General features: G+C 45.6%; 1 protein-coding gene across 3 annotated transcripts in view; it reads left to right on the plus strand.

The window, feature by feature from the left end:
* MORC2 (MORC family CW-type zinc finger 2) overlaps nt 1–16,627 on the plus strand; it is a 277,672-nt gene that overhangs the window by 105,363 nt on the left and 155,682 nt on the right. For all 3 annotated transcript variants that reach the window (XM_068120516.2, XM_068120518.2, XM_068120517.2), the window contains exons 15-16: nt 396–536; nt 2,097–2,251. In XM_068120516.2, coding sequence (XP_067976617.2) covers nt 396–536; nt 2,097–2,251 — 296 coding nt within the window. The remainder of the gene's footprint in view (nt 1–395; nt 537–2,096; nt 2,252–16,627) is intronic.

Below are 16,627 nucleotides of genomic sequence, written 5' to 3' on the forward strand. Positions count from 1 at the left end.
AAAAACTTTGCACCTCTATATCTCCGAAAGCGCTGAATAGAAAAATTGAGACATGGCTCATTGTAAAGAACTCTCCATGTGTAATAACATATGTTAATGATTATGGCATGGGTGCCTCCATTATGACATCATAATTCGACAAGTACAAAACTGCATTCGATCAAGATGAAATTTCTTGAGCATCATCTGGGGATAAATTGGTGGAGATAAAAATTTATAATAATGACGTCATCGGTCACGTGGTTCGGCTGCCGTATTTATTTTAACACAAACGCCTTAAAATCCACTGAAAACACGTCCTGGCGAGGGTCTGCAATCTCCGATTGCTCTTTCTTGTTTTTATGTGCAACCAAAATGTTTGACCTGATCCAAGCAATTCCATTTCCTTGCTACAGGAACTTGAAGGAACCCAAGGAACTTACTTTTGTGTTTGGTGTGAATATTTCTCATCGCTACGACGACGGCATGTTTGTGTACAACAGCAGTCGGCTTATCAAGATGTATGAGAAAGCTGGGCCACAGTTGGACGGAGGAACGTGAGTTGAGCATCCTCTCTCTCGATTTGTCTAAAACTTTGCAACCGCAGATTACGGTTAATTGCATTTTAGGATAATATGATTTGGATACATTTTGTCTCGAATTCATCCTTCCATGTGTGTTGTGTTGTGTGCTTTGTGTTTGTCTTTATGCTTTTGTTTGTGTTTTGTGCTGGGCGACGCAGTGTCCCTCCTCCCACCCCATAATCTCCCTCATCCCACCTTCCTCTCTCCGAACTCCCACCCTTCGCCTCCCTCCTCCTCTCACCCCAGCTCCTCCTCTCACTCCACCTCCTCTTCACTCCCACCCCTCATCCTCACCCCGGTCCCTCCCTTCAGAGTCCTACCCCACTCTTTCCCCTCTCCCTCCCTCTGGGCTCCCACCCAACCCCCACCCCTCCCTCCAGATGCCCACCCTTCCCCGTGTGTGTGTGTGTGTGTGTGTGTGTGTGTGTGTGTGTGTGTGTGTGTGTGTGTGTGTGTGTGTGTGTGTGTGTGTGTGTGTGTGTGTGTGTGTGTGTGTGTGTGTGTGTGTGTATATATATATATATACACAGTGTATATATATATATATATATGTATATATATATTTTTTTTTTTATATATATATATATTTATATATTTTATATATTTTATATATATTAATATATATATAATATATAAATAAAATATTCATGTGTGTACTATATCAGTGCTGTCCATGCAGAACTTCATATAGAACCGCAACGGCAACTTGTAAGTTGGAACAGTGGGGAAACTAATTATCGAAAGCTTAAGCCCATACATAAGGGGGAAAGGGGGTGGGGGGGGGGGGGGGGGGGGAGCTGAGACAGCACTTGCTGGTGAAGTGAAACGACAGTTCTTTATCACCTTTCAAAGCTTTAGCGTGGATCAGTCGTGCCTTCCGTGCTATTTAACAATCGCGGGATTGAACAATAATTTTTTTAAATATTTTTTTATTTTTTGTTAATCTACGTGTGTGCATTTTGTTTTAGTCTCTCTCCCTCTGTTATCCCCACCCCCTCCCTCTCACTGCCACCCCTCTCTCTTTCCCCTGCTCCTCAATGTTTTTCCCCCACCCCTCTCTGTCTCTCTCCCCTGCCCCTCTCTTGTCCTGCGTTGCCCGGCATCGACGGGTACCTCTGCAAGTATGAAATAGACAGCCATCCGGTGTGCCGGTCTGGAAAGATAAGCACTATAATAACAAGCGCACATCTGCTATGTTTTTTTTGTTGTTGTTTTTTTAACAGTACATTTTAAAAAAAAATGATGGTTACGCCTTTACACTTTCTCATAACGGACTAATTTGTCAGTTAAAGCTGCAAAATAAATGGAACGTGATTACTACATTTTGTTGTTGTTGTTTAACATAACATAATTACTCTTGGAGAAATATTTAACTTGTGTTGGACTAAATGTGTTTTGTTGTGACTTCGTAGATTTTAACATTTACACGATCAACAAATGGACCATGTACACATTCAGCAAAATACACGGATATGCATAGGCTAACCACAGGATTTTAAAACATTTCTTAAATTACTTTGTTCTGTGTTACAGTGCCTGCGGGGGTGTTGTTGGCGTAGTCGATGTACCGTACATGATCCTCGAGCCGACACACAACAAGCAAGACTTTGCTGATAGCAAGGAGTATCGGCTGCTACTTCGAGCAATGGGAGATTATCTTGCCCAGTATTGGAAGGATGTGGGCATTGGTATGTGCTTGGTTTGGGCTGCAGGGTTGACATAGGTGCTCTGTTGACAACTTCTTATTCATATCTCACTATCTGGAGTACCCAGCGCTGCCCAGGGAAATTTCCAGAAGTGGAGGGAGAGGGAGGGAAGAGATATACTCGGTGTGTTTGTGTTATTAAAAAAAAAAAAAAACTTTTTTTCGCCCCTTTTGATCAATGTTCCACAGGACAAAACCGTATGTCCCCATTCGGGTGGTTCTTAGTTACAAAAGGCAAAAAATATTTGTATTGTTAACTCAACTGGACTATGTCCACCTGAGTTTTTGTCGACACCCAGTGTCCGTCTGTCTGTAAACAATTCGACGTCTACGCTCTAAAAGTCACAAATATTGATTAAATTTGATGAAACTTGTTATGCAGCATCTTTAAGACAAACTAGTTTGGGATTGCATTTGGGCATTGCACGCCCAAAAATGGGCGCGGCAGGGTGGCCATATTGAAAAATCAATTTTTGTCCTATATTTTTAGCACATATAAACTATATAGTTTGTGGTTCTATTATGCATATTCTAACCATATTGATATAGACCAGTTGAGTTCAGGTTCCCTGGAACCTCTAGTTTTACTCCTAACTTTTAATTGTTTTGGTGTTGAGGTAAAACTTCTGCCTGTGAAATATTTTTTGAATACATCAAGTTTTAGGGGTTGCACAATGACTCATGGTTTCCAGCCACTCAATGTTTGTGCCCAATAAGCGTTGATTTCCTGCAATCGGGAAACCTCTTGTGATGTTCTGTCACAACTTGAAGCAGATATTGGGTTTGTTGTTCATCCCTTGTCAGGAGACTATTGTACTGTTGTGTGACCATCCTTGGTGAATACCGTAGGGTAGCACGGATGGCAATCGACCGTTACTCCTGGGCGTTCAGTTATACACGCGGGAAAAGAAAAGAAAGGAAAAGAGGATGATGAAGAGCTTACCTTCACGGATCCCACCGCAGTCCTCAAACCAGCGGAAAATAAACTCAAACCAAGGCGGATTTAAAATGCATAAAAATAAACAGGTTTATTAAAACGGAATTCCGGGACAAAGAAACGTGACGGTAAAACTAAAGTCCTATTTGGGACATCCCCATACCAGACACAAATCGCAGACGAAGGGAAGAATAAACTGGAAAATAATGTGCAATTATGGCATTTAGCTCAAATGGGCTGAAGTATCTTGTCAGGAATAGTGTCGGCGCCAAACTCGCCGTTCGGACGTGGCTCCGTGCTTGGCGGGAAGAAGGCCGCATTGCGCCCATTCGCGCGCCGCTAGGCCTCACCGAGCGTCCTCTCACTCCTGGCCCCGTCAAACACGAAGCAAACTGGGGTTGTCACGCTGTTCCTTGTTCCCAGGTCCTCGTTCACAACTTGGCCCCCTCACAATCCCCATCATGGTCTCGGCACACTACCGCCCGCACCAAGGTCCAGAACGTGCAGACGAGGGGGGAGAATCGTCAGCGCTCAACCGTCTCTTTTCACATCCAGCATGAGAAAGGCACAATAGGAGAGGACGAATCCTGGCCGGACATGGTTTTTACGTCCCTCCCCTGACGTCATTGGCGCTTCTCTTCCAATGCCCGCAGGCCACCACTGCATGCTCAGCTCTACACCAGTCAGTGTGCCGCTTCTTGCTCGCCCTTCTTTCACCAATCAGTGAGTGCCTTCTTGCTCCGCCCTAGCCAATCAGCGAGTCCCTTCTTTCCCCGGCTTTCCTGTTGGCCAACTCCCGCCCAATCACTGTCCTTCTGGGCGTGGCTCTCGACCTGCCCGAGTGATGTGTGCCTGCCAGGCGGGATTGTTGGCCCTCGTGCTTGAGGCCTGGCTTCCGGTTGGTTTTTATTGTTGTCTGGTTTAATAGGCAATTCTAACCAGTGTCTATGGTGTGGTGCCAAAAGTGGCAAAGGACAAATCACCAAGGGTAAGATGTACAGGGGATAATTTGTCCTTATTTCCGAAGCTAAATAACATGCCCCGCCCCCTCGTGACGGGGACAGATATACACTTATCCGACTTTCGGCTGAACAAAACTTATTACATGGTGATGGTTCTTATCACGATCATTGGAGCACCTACCTATACAAATCTACCTGACTCTACATATCACTACCCCACAAACATAATAGTACTCTTCAATGAGAGCATCTGCACCCACCAGAGTACAGCTGTACTGTATGCCATTAACTTAAAAACAACTTCAAAATGTGCAGTACATAGCAAGGTCAAAGGTCAACTGTAATGGTCAAAATCACAAGTATAGCAGTGGAGAATATATATCATCGACTCCAAACATTTATGCGAGCCAAACATGTGAAATTACAAACTCTGTGTACAACCCCTAAATTTAGTCCAAATGGCTTAAAATTTCACCACAAGGGTTTTTTCATACCTACAAAACATTTTAAGTGTTCGGAGTATGACTTTTCTAACTTTCATTTTTAAGAACTAAATAGGAATTTTTAAGAACTGAAAGATAATCTAAACAAAAAGTCCCCATAAATGTTCATCTTCACCATGACAGTCTATTTTATATCCACAATGGTGCTATGGGTTTGCATTCCATTTATCGAACCCTTGATTGTCCAAATGTGTAACGCTTTTTAACCACTCGGCCACAGCGTTTTTTTTTTTTTTTTTTTTTTTTTTTTATTGCATACAAGTACGAGGCTCGTGAAAGAGTGAACATTAATCACACAGAAAGACAAACAGACACATACAACAAATAACATCGGGAGCAGTAGACAAGATGGGGAGAGAGGGGGAAGGACACAAACAAAACCTTTGAGAGCAGGGACCGAGAGACATGGAGACATCGAGAGATCTGTGGGAGGGAGAGGGCTTTGGGGGGGAGGCATGTGAAGGGGGGGGGGGGGTAGGGGGTGGGAGAGGTATAAACATTTGTACACTGCCAGGACTTCCAGGAAGGAAGTTGGAATTTCAAACAAGGTGGATCAGGGGTGAATTAGTGGGGGTAGAAAAGATCAAGGTTTTGGATGGGGGAAGATAAGAGATGGTGGTGAACAGCTGTTTTAAAGACCTGGAGGGAGGAGTGGGATTGAAGGGAGTGTGGGAGTTTGTTCCAGAGGCGGGAGAAAAGAGGAATGAAAGAGTGAAGGTGAGCAGAGAGCCGAGATTTCGGCAGTTTAACAATCAGAGGGTTGCTGGCAGATCTTGTGCGACCTGTAGGAATATTTGGGGGACAGAGCACAGAGAGAGCTGGGGGAGCAAGGCCGGAGAGGAGTCGGTAGAAGACAGAAAGACCACCTACCTGCCTGCGGTGAGTGAGTGAAAGGCCCTCAGAGATAGCTTCATCGCGGGAGATTCCAATGATTTTGAAAGCTTTGGATTCAACAGCGTGAAGCCGAGCCAGGTGTGAGGCAGGAGCACCAGCCCATAGGGGAGAACAGTATTCCATTGAGCTGCGGATGAAAGCCTTGTATGTGGTGAGGAGCTCAGGTGTGCCGAGGAAGGACTTCGCACGACGGAGGATGCCCAGTCGGCGACTGGCTTTGGAGGCCAGCTTGGAAATGTGGTTTTCCCAAGAAAGATCATGGCAGATAGTGAGACCCAAAAGCTTGAGCGACAGAACTTCTTGGAGAGGATTGTTGAGAAAGTAGATGGGAGGGTTGTCCAGTCGATCTTTTCGGAGAGACATAGTAAGAGAGTGAGATTTGTCAGGATTGAAAGACATGTTCCACTTGTTTGACCAGTCTGTGATTTTGTCCAGGTCTTCAGAGAGAGAGGAGGCTGCAGACTGCCGATCTGAGGGAAGAGGAATGGAGCAGCAGAGTGTGGAGTCATCAGCAAAGAGATAGAGAGGATTTTCCAGAGAGTCGGAGAGATCATTGATAAAGACCAGAAAAAGCACAGGGCCCAGCACACTGCCTTGGGGAACTCCAGCCTGAACAGGAAGGGGAGATGAGAGAAATCCATTCAGGGCCACACGTTGACTACGACCAGAGAGGAAGTCCGCAAGCCATGCATGGAGATTTCCATGGATACCATAGGAGGAGAGTTTGGTGAGCAGAGCTGGGTGCCAGACCGTATCGAAGGCACGTGATACGTCAAGGGAGACAGCTCTGATTTCCTGTTTGGCATTGAGGACCTCCATCCATTGTTGAGACAGCAGAAGCAGCATGTCCAGAGTAGAGTGACCTGGTCTGAAACCAAATTGATGATCAGAGATCAAGCCATTGGAGAAGAGGAAAGATTTCATATCTGAAGCAATGATGGATTCCATGACTTTGCTGATAATTGGGAGCAGGCTGATTGGTCTGTAGTTGCAAGGATCTGTTTTTGCACCTTTTTTGTGTAAAGCGGTAATGTTAGCTGATTTCCAGGATGCTGGCAGATGACCTTGAGCAAAAGATAGGCTGAAAAGAACAGAGAGAGGGTGAGACAGAGCGGCAGAGCAGGATTTTAGGACCCGTGGGCTGATGCCGTCTGGTCCAGTTGCAGAATCAGAGTCGAGGTTTGACAAAAACTCCTCCACCCTGTCAGGAGAGAAGGACACAAATTCCAGGAGCAGTTGGGTTCGACTGGGAAAGGTGGGAACAGAGAGAGATGGGTTTGGGACTAAGGATTTTGAGGCAAACACAGAGTTGAGGCATTCGGCTTTGTCACGTGCGATGTCAACTGTGTGGCCATTTGAGGTAAGGGAGGGGATGGAGGGGGAACAAACACCAGAAACGGATTTGACCAGACGCCACCAGGATTTGGAGGAAGGAGACAGGTTTGAGAGTTCATTCTTGAGTGAGGAGAGATAGTGCTTCCTGGCACTCCTGAGGGTAGACACACACTTGTTCCGAGCTTGGTGGAAGGAACTGAGATTGCCTTCAGTTGGATTAGCCTTCCAAGAGGCAAAGGCAAGTTGTTTCAGGGCAACTGCCTCACCACAAGATTCAGTGTACCATGGACGGGAGGAAGGGTAAGACAACTGAAGGCGAGATGGGATAAATCTGTGCATGAGAGAGATCAGTTTGCTTTGGAAGAATTCCCAGGAAGAATTGATGTCAGAGGCAGTGGAGATGGGAGACCAATCCAGACGATTGATGGCTGCTTGAAGACCGTCCCAGTCGGCCTGAGTGAAATGCCAGACTCGTCGACGCTGAGGAGGCTCTCTGAGAATGGCCAGAGAGATGTCCACTTTGACAAGCACATGATCAGAAGAACCGATTGGAGCAGCAGACATTAGCAGGGAAGTTTGTCATAACCAAGTCTAGAAGAGAAGATACTCCATCACATACTTCACTTCTGTGAAGAAGTCACAGAAGTCCTTTGCTGAGGTGCCATGACTGGTGAGAGAGGAACCCACACCCAACCAGGTGGCATGATGACAGTTGAAGTCACCACATATGAGGAAGAGAGAGTTGGGATGAGTGGATAGAAGTTGGTCCATGTTGTCAGACAGTGAAATGTAGATGGAGTCATCACTGTTTGGGGGACGGTACAGAACACATATGAACAAAAGGTGGGAGCGGAGAGGAAGCCGTAGCCAGAGGTACTCCTGGGGGTGAGGAGGAAAGAGGGCAGTGCAAGGAGAGTGAGGAAGAGAGTTTTTGATAAAGATAGCCACCCCACCACAAGGCCGAGGCTCAGGTCTATCATACCGGAGGAGGGAGTAACCAGGAAGAGATATTAAGGAATCAGAGACATCTTGAAGGAGGAAAGTCTCTGTTAAGCAGATCAAGTCTGGATTGTCAGAAGCAACCTGTATGGAGAGATCAGTCAGGTTTGAGCGAAGGCCCCGGATGTTTGAGGTCCATACCGTTAATGAAGAGAGAGGGGGAGCATCGGGTACAGGACAGGGAAGGGGAGGAGTAGGGTAAGATGAAGGATGAGAGGGGGAGGTAGGGAGAGCAGTTGATAGTTTGTCAGATATTGCAGAAGAGTTCCAAGAAAGGGAAGGATGAGGAGGATGAAAGGTTTGATGGTGAAGGGATGTGGCACAGTGAGGGGTTGTTTGCGGGGGGGCAGAGGAAAGTAGAAGGTTTGGGGGGGTGGAGGTATGAGATAGAAGGGAGTCGAAGTGGGGAGGAGGAGGGGGGAGGAGGGAGAATTGGAGAGGAATGGTATGGGGGGAGAATTGAATGGGAGGGGTTGGGGGGGAGTTTTGAAGGGGAGGAGTGAGGGGGGAGTTTAGGAGGGGAGGGGCAAGGGGGGAGTTTTGGAGGGAAGGGGCAAGGGGGAAGTTTAGAAGTGGAGGGGCAAGGGGGGAGCTTAGGAGTGTAGGGGCAAGGGGGGGGATTTGGAGGGGAGGGGCAAGGGGGGAGTTTAGGAGGGGAAGGGCAAGGGGGGAGTTCAGGAGTGGAGGGGCAAGGGGGGGATTTGGAGGGGAGGGGCAAGGGGGGAGTTTAGGAGGGGAATGGCAAGGGGGGAGTTCAGGAGTGGAGGGGCAAGGGGGGAGTTCAGGAGTGGAGGGGCAAGGGGGGAGTTTAAGAGTGGAGGGGCAAGGGGGGAGTTTAAGAGTGGAGGGGCAAGGGGGGAGTTTAGGAGTGTAGGTGCAAGGGGGGGGATTTGGATGGGAGGGGCAAGAGGGGAGTTTAGAAAGTGGATGATTAATGAAAGACGAACATTGATAACAAATTGGGTTTGTTGTGATTTTCAAGTTAGCAATCCGATTCAGAACGATGGAGGAGGGATGGAATGAATGTGAATTTAGACCATGTAGTGAGGGAGACGTATAAGATATTGAATTTCTTTTTTTTGAAGTGGAATGAGTTGGAGAGGAAATTGAGAAAAGCCTTTTAAATAGGAAGAAAAACAGCGTGTTGTAATATACCACTGAATAAAACACAGAAGGGGAAAGGTTAAACATATTTAAATAATATTTAAACAGAACTGTGAACAATCTTATATGCACAAAAATACCAACGGGGGGAGAGCCGAGAGGGACCACCACGAGTCATGTGAACAAGGCAAACGGTGGATGGCAAGGAGATAATGGGGGTGGGGCGAACAGCACACCTGGACAGAAAATACCGGATGAGACAACAGTACACGTGGAGAAAGGGAAATAAATGTTTTTGGTTTTTTTTTTGGTTGTTTTTTTTTGGGGGGGGGGGGGGGGGTGGAGATTTAGAACGTTAGACAGAGTATTATGTTCGGGGTAGAAGGGAAAAACTAAGAGCCAAGCAAAACACGCTTAAGTTAACAAAACACCGACGGGGGTACAACTACAAGGCCACACACGAGGAGCAGAACACGATTAATTAATTACGAGTTACAGGAAATTCAAACCAAAACTAACTATAATCAAACAATATCGCATGGACGATAAAATAACGAGTTGAAATTTGACAATCTATCTGGGGAAATGGGGGAGAAACACGTGGTCGAAGAACGAACGAACGAATATGAATGAATAAACGAATGAGCACAGAGAAGGTACTTTTTTTTTTCTTTTTTTTTTCTCTTACACGAACTTCTTTTTCTTTTTCTTTTCTTTTACATGATAAACATCCGTTTTGTTTTGTTTTGTTATCCCCACGTTTTTCCAGAAAGTGTGGGGGGTGAGGAGGTGTCACCATCTGTCAGCTCCTTGTGTATCAGCTTAATCTGCTCTATTGTAATCGGCTCCATCTGTCCGTCTGGCTCTCTCCTCCCAAACAGTCATGTGCAGAAGTTCACCAAATTTTGTATGTATGATCACTACATGGCAAGTAGGTGCAAGGGAAGTATCATTTGTGCCCCACCCCCTGGGGCCCTGGAACGTGATCAAAATATCAAATACCAAAAATGCAATTATGGGCATATTTTAAAACATTTTTTAAATGAAATTTTGTATATATGCAATCACCATTGGGGGACAGACACATTAAATATGGAATATTTATTTGGATTTGACCAAATTTGCTTTGACTTTATTGTATATCGTTATTATTGATTTCATTCTCCGTTTATTTGTTCAGGATTAAACCCGTTTGGTTTTATTCAAAGCTTTATCCCGGTATGTACCCTCGTTAGAATAGGTACACCGTATCCCTGCGTGTTGTAAGAGGCGACTAAGTAGTCCTTGAGCCAGACCAAAAGTAATGCTCCGGCGGGGGGAGTAATTCTCATTATGATTTTCCATTAGACCAATGTCTCAAGTGTCAGAAAAGGTGTGATGGACATCTGAGAACGGTAGCTTAGTGCCCGGATGGACGCCATCTTTGAAACCACCCAGCTCGAAAATGCCCATTTGGTGGGGTACATTGTTGCACGTGTATCTGGACTTCTATACTAGCTATCGATGTGCGGTTGACGACTAAATATACGTCCGATGTGTACCGTCTAAATAAAAAATAATATGAAGCATTTTGTTTTAGATTAATTATTATAAAAATCAATTATCGAAAAAAAATCATATATTTTTCAATATTTTATTATTAGACTTGTACTTTTTTTAGTGAAACAACACTGGTATGATTTTCCAAATTATGCATTGTGCTACACCGTTTATCTGTCTATAAAAATAACTCAAAAACTAAAACATATCATCCACCACGAGTTTACAACAAATAAATGTAAAGAGGCATAAAATGACTTAGGCCGCCGCTGGCATTATCTATTCTGACGATAACGCAAGTTAGGAATGTCGTACGGAGAGGATTTTAACACCATACGATATCTAATAAGCAGACGGAAATTGTTACATAGGAAATCTGCACTTTGGTGGCCATCTTGGATTTCAAAATGGCCGCCAATTATATTAATTATTCATTACTAGAGTTTGGAAAGACGTATGGAGCTGATTTTAACACCATACGATGTATATTCCTAATAAGCAAGCGGAGGTATCATTGAACATGTCATGTTTTAGTCAAATAACACCGGTATGATCTTCCAAATTATACATTTTGCTAAACCGTTTATCTGTCTATAAAGATTTTCAGGCAATTTGGCCTGCATTATAATAGAGAACAACATATGCTATACACAATATACAGTGCACACAATGTTAATCATCAGAGTCGCCATCAGTCATTGGCATCCTGAGCCACGATAGCATCATCCTGCACCATGTTGGAGCATCCCTGCAGCTTACACACAACAGTGCACTTCAACCCATTCAGTATGCAGGAGCAATCTGACGGTCGACACGTCCTTCTGCATGTGCATGAGATGAGATTCAAGACGACATCTGGAGCTGGTAGACCCGCCATCCATCGGATTGTGAGCGAACCGCCATCATGGAGTTCCCAACCATGTCCTGCTGATGGTGTTGGGACGTCTGGTAGGTTTTCAAGGCTGCGTCGCCAGATAGCCGCCTGATAGTTGGCCCTAAGCGTATGCTGCATCAAGGAGTCTTCACAAGGCGGCAATTGTCCAGATTCGATCTGGCCCTTCTTTGCACAGAACATGTGATAACGGAGCGAATTAACACCGACGATCTTCGTGTTCTTGGCGTACAGCTGACACGTGAAGGCCTGAATGCTATTGAAGACGTCTTTTGGTACATTCCACGAAGATCCCAGATCTGTGAATGCTTGAAGATACAGCTCATTCGCTTGCACAAGCTTCAAAGCCTTTATCTTTCCTTGGCTAGCCAGAGCACTCACAGTGTCACACCCGCTCCATGCATGAAGCCCTGGCAATGCACTGCAAACTCCAGACCCCAATACCGCAGCCAACTTTCCAACGTCGATCATTCTGACTCGAACCTTTGTTCCTCGTCTGATGAAGAGCTGACTTTCGATGGTTCTGCTGAGATGAAGACTGATGATCAGAACGTCGGTGTCATCTGCCACTAAGATGATCGTCTTGTAGTGGGTAGCGGCGTGCTTTGCGTGGAGAAACATACACGTGTCTGCTTCCTCGTGGCTACATTCGAGTGCTTGCACCAACTTCCACCTATCGCGGGTCAGTACCAGACATTTTTCACTACAGGTGACATACAGTGTGACATTGACAGTGACATTCTGTTGCCTAGCTTTTCGCGATTTGTTTCATGTTTCCACGACTCCGCCAGAAACACAACCAGTTTCTCCTTTGTCTGGCTGCAAGCAAGGAGACGCCGCCAGTTCATGATTTTGTGTGCGGGTCTGATCTCGCTGAAACTGATGCCTTCATTTGAACCGCGGTTCACACGCTCAGCTGCTTTGATGGATTCTTCTGTGTATGTGTCAAAGACAACATCGATGCGCTCACTGCCTTGACCAGCGTGAAGCGCTGCAGCAAGGATGCGGTCAGATAGTTCTTCGAACGTGTCGTTCTCGCCATGCATCTTTTGTATGAGAGCCATCGCATCAATTATTGTTGCACTTCGCTTGTCAACGTTCTCGGCTGGTTCCACAAGACCTTCCATGTGTTTCGCAAGTGCAGCTTTGTTCGTTTTTTTCATTGACCCATCAACGTTTGCCAAAGACCATGGTAACGGCCCTAGTGGGTGACAAAGGACAAGTTGCATGTCGAGGTTCCTTGTCTTGGCGATGAGTATCATGGTGGCAAACAGTTGTCTGTCAGCTCTCAGGACGATCTCCTTGTTTGTGCCCTTCACAACTTTCTGCTTGATCTTACCAAAGGTCTTCAAGTTTAGCTTGTTCAATGTGTCATGAAAGCCTGTTCCCTCTTCAAGACGTTTCTGGAAGCTTTGATACGCCGCTTCCCCCTTTTGCAGGGTGTTGAGTAGGTCATTAGAAACGTCCTCCCTCGCAGCCGCTCCGGTAGATATACTGAGAAGACATGACGGATCATCGGCGAATGGATTGGTCCAGTCATTTTCCAGTAGATCACAGATAGCTGTGACGCCAGACTCATCACGTTTGATGCGAGAAGTAGACAAGTCAGGGTGCTTGGCGTGAGATGTCGCTGCCATTCACAAGGATAGTTTCTCGTAGTTGCCTCAGTGCAGTAGCCCGATTTTCTGCAGTTAGATAGTATCGTGACACAGCCCCTTGTCGAAGACTAAAAGCTCGTGTTCCTCCAGCTGTTTGCGTATCTTTGTTTACTGTTTCTTCTGTTGTCTGATCAACAGCGATTCTGGCAAATGGATTCCCTGGTCTAAGCTGTACGGAGAAGTAGCCTTGATTGAAATGCCTGTACAACTCGGGGCATGTTTCGTGGAGTTGCGTCATCTGTGCATAGTACACTGGTAGATATCTAGCATAGTTCACCTTGTTCATTGCGAAACACCAAGGGATCACTCTTCTGACACAAGCCAAGTGAAGCATCCAGTCGCCTTCTCTATCCGCACGAATCAACCCCAGCAGGGTCTCTACCATATCAATATACATCATCCAGAAGCGAGCCAGGTCTCCATGTTTGGTTCGCAGAAAATGTAGGTATTTCGCGAACATGTCAAAGCTCTGTACACATGAATCATCATCGAGAGCAGCAGCGAGAGTCTCGTGGCAAACATCCTCCTTGATGCTGCGAATTTTGAGGTCAGTGCTTCGAATCTGGGGTTCCTTGTCAGGATGATTGCTTTCTATCCACACCTGGAAGCCCTTCCAAATGATGCGCATTAGTGCCTCGTACATCAACTTGTGGAGTCGCACAGCACGGTTGTATTGCTTGCCTTCCAGAACCCTGTTGATGGAACCTTCAGCGATTACTCCTGACTCAACAGCTACATCCCGAAGGCCTGCATCTCCAAACATTTTCCCAATGCTCGACATGAAGTTACAGATGGTATGGAAGTTCCCCATCATGAGCACGATTCTTCCATATCGATCGACATCTTTCCATGCTATTTCGGTCGCCTTAGCAAATAGTGCCTGGTCTAGCACCACCGGTATACGCTCAAGCTGAAGTGATGACATGATGTTCAGAGCTTCTCTGAGGATTTCTTGCACTGTTGCCATATCTGTGGCAGGCGCGTTTATAGTCGGCAGGTAGCCAACTACATCTTCCGTCACCTGAACACGATCTCTAGTCATGATGTTGAAACCAGTCCACGAACTGATTGTCTGGTCGCATAGTTCCAGCATGCGAGTCATAATCCATACGTGATTTCGGCGCTGCGCAAGGGATGTTGCGCCTGCAAGAGTGTCAGAAAGATCTGCAGGCTTGATTGCAGGTGGGCCCTCTCGTTTCCCACCGCTGTATATTGGAACTAAATCGCTGGATGACGGGATAGATCGCTTCTTATCTGCTTTGGATACTGCCGATGGAGGTTGGGGCGGCAAACACGACTGCGACTTCGGTTGGACGATGATACCGTTGACGCGATGCGATGTTCCGCCACCACTCAGCGATTCCTCTAGCCTGTCGATGTTATCGAATGCTAATACAGTCGGGACCGAAGGGTGCACATGTGACGGAAGTGGTACTGTATCTTTCTCCACACTTGCTAATTTGTCTATGCATAGCGCTGTCTCGATTTCTTCCAGAACTGTGTACGAACATCCGTGCCCGAGTCGATTCAATATTCTGATGACCTCTGTATTACCGGTGAGCGTTTTCATGACCCACGGAAGTAGGACATGCTTCGATGTTCTGATGGTACCCCGGTGTACAGCATTGATGATATCTTGAGCCATCGACCATACCAGTGTGTCGGCACGCGCAGAGCTACCCCCACTCCCGCAAATCAAAGTATGCAGAAATACACGAAGAGAATCTGGTATCTTCACGTAATCTGAAGTGAGTTCTGCTGGCTGAGGCGGCCAACGTTCATTGTAATGAGCATCTTTGATCTGGTGTCGCAGTGAAGTAGCTGCACGCACAATGTTACTTTCACCGTCCGTTCGTTCAAATGCTTTCACTTCTGCTTTCAGGTTTACGCACTCTGCAGCAATCTCTCGCTTTGTCAGATTATCGGGCATCAAGTATACACGGTGTTTCACATTGAAGAAGATGAGCGATTCTCCAAACTCTCTTTGTAATGTGCGCTGCAGATTCTTCTTGATGGAGTCACGAACATCAACTGAAAATGTATCTGAAGACAGGATATCTGTTGCAACATCAACTATTGGAACAATCCTCGGGTTCAAGAACAAGTCAGTGCGAATGAAATTGAATATACATCGTATCATTTCTTTTTTCTCGATATTATCTTCAATGTCAGTTTCTACTTGAGGTTTTTGGGGCCGTGTGTAGTTTCTATAGCAGGAGAAGTGGTAGTGAGCCTCAGCTGCAACCATATCTCGTGTAGTCAATGCCAAAACTCTCTCATCATTGCGAGCTGTCGCAGCATCTCTTATTGTCTTATCTGCTCGAAGTTCAACAGCCAAGACAACTGTTTCACGGGTACGACTGCCTTTTATGAATTTTGAAGCACGCTGGCAAAAAATGCATTTATCATCGTAGACCGTTGAAGTTGATCCTGTCTCTTCCCGTGATGATCGCCGTCGCACCGCATCGCCAGTATCAACTGAAGAACTTCTAGCTGCATTGGTCAAAGTAGCTAGGTGGTTTTTGTGAGTGAAGTCTGATCTACAAGCCCTATGGTATAATATTGGAATATTAGGAAGTTCAACTGCGCCTTCTTGGACTAGCTTTAGAATTGGATAAAAGTTTCTAACTGCAGCTGCGTCACACAATGTCTTCCAAGAACTGTTGCCCGCTGCCTTGCTTAGTTCAGAGAGTGGCGACTTCTTGCTGCACAGGATGCACGTTCCGGACTCAGGTTCAATCTTCGCCCGTTTCGCCTCGACACCGGCCATCTCAGCTGAAAGAACAAAAAGACTGACGTTAGATTACTCCGATATCCGAAAAGCTCGCCAGCTTACATAGACATACTCATCCAAGTCAGTGAACATGTTAGATGGCGCCACAATACAACTCTATAATAGAGTTGTATGTGGCGCCATCTAACATGTTCACTTTTAGTTCTTAAGCCACCCACCCCCCCCCCCTCCCCCCCCCCCCCCCTCAGAAATTAATCAGGTCACCGCAACAAATCTCAGACTGAGATATAGAATATAGAATATAGATATAAAATAGACTGACGTCACTTTCGGCACTGGGTTCTGTGGGTTGATTATCGGCGGGAAATTCCAACTGACATAGTTTCGGTTTGTGGAAAGTGCATGCCTTTTCATATATTTTTTGTGTACACTCGTGGTGGATGATATGTTTTAGTTTTTGAGTTATTTTTATAGACAGATAAACGGTGTAGCACAATGCATAATTTGGAAAATCATACCAGTGTTGTTTCACTAAAAAAAGTACAAGTCTAATAATAAAATATTGAAAAATATATGATTTTTTTTCGATAATTGATTTTTATAATAATTAATCTAAAACAAAATGCTTCATATTATTTTTTATTTAGACGGTACACATCGGACGTATATTTAGTCGTCAACCGCACATCGATAGCTAGTATAGAAGTCCAGATACACGTGCAACAATGTACCCCACCAAATGGGCATTTTCGAGCTGGGTGGTTTCAAAGATGGCGTCCATCCGGGCACTAAGCTACCGTTC

Source organism: Myxine glutinosa, chromosome 6 (genome assembly GCF_964187855.1).
Source record: "Myxine glutinosa chromosome 6, kmMyxGlut1.1, whole genome shotgun sequence".
NCBI lineage: Eukaryota > Metazoa > Chordata > Myxini > Myxiniformes > Myxinidae > Myxine > Myxine glutinosa.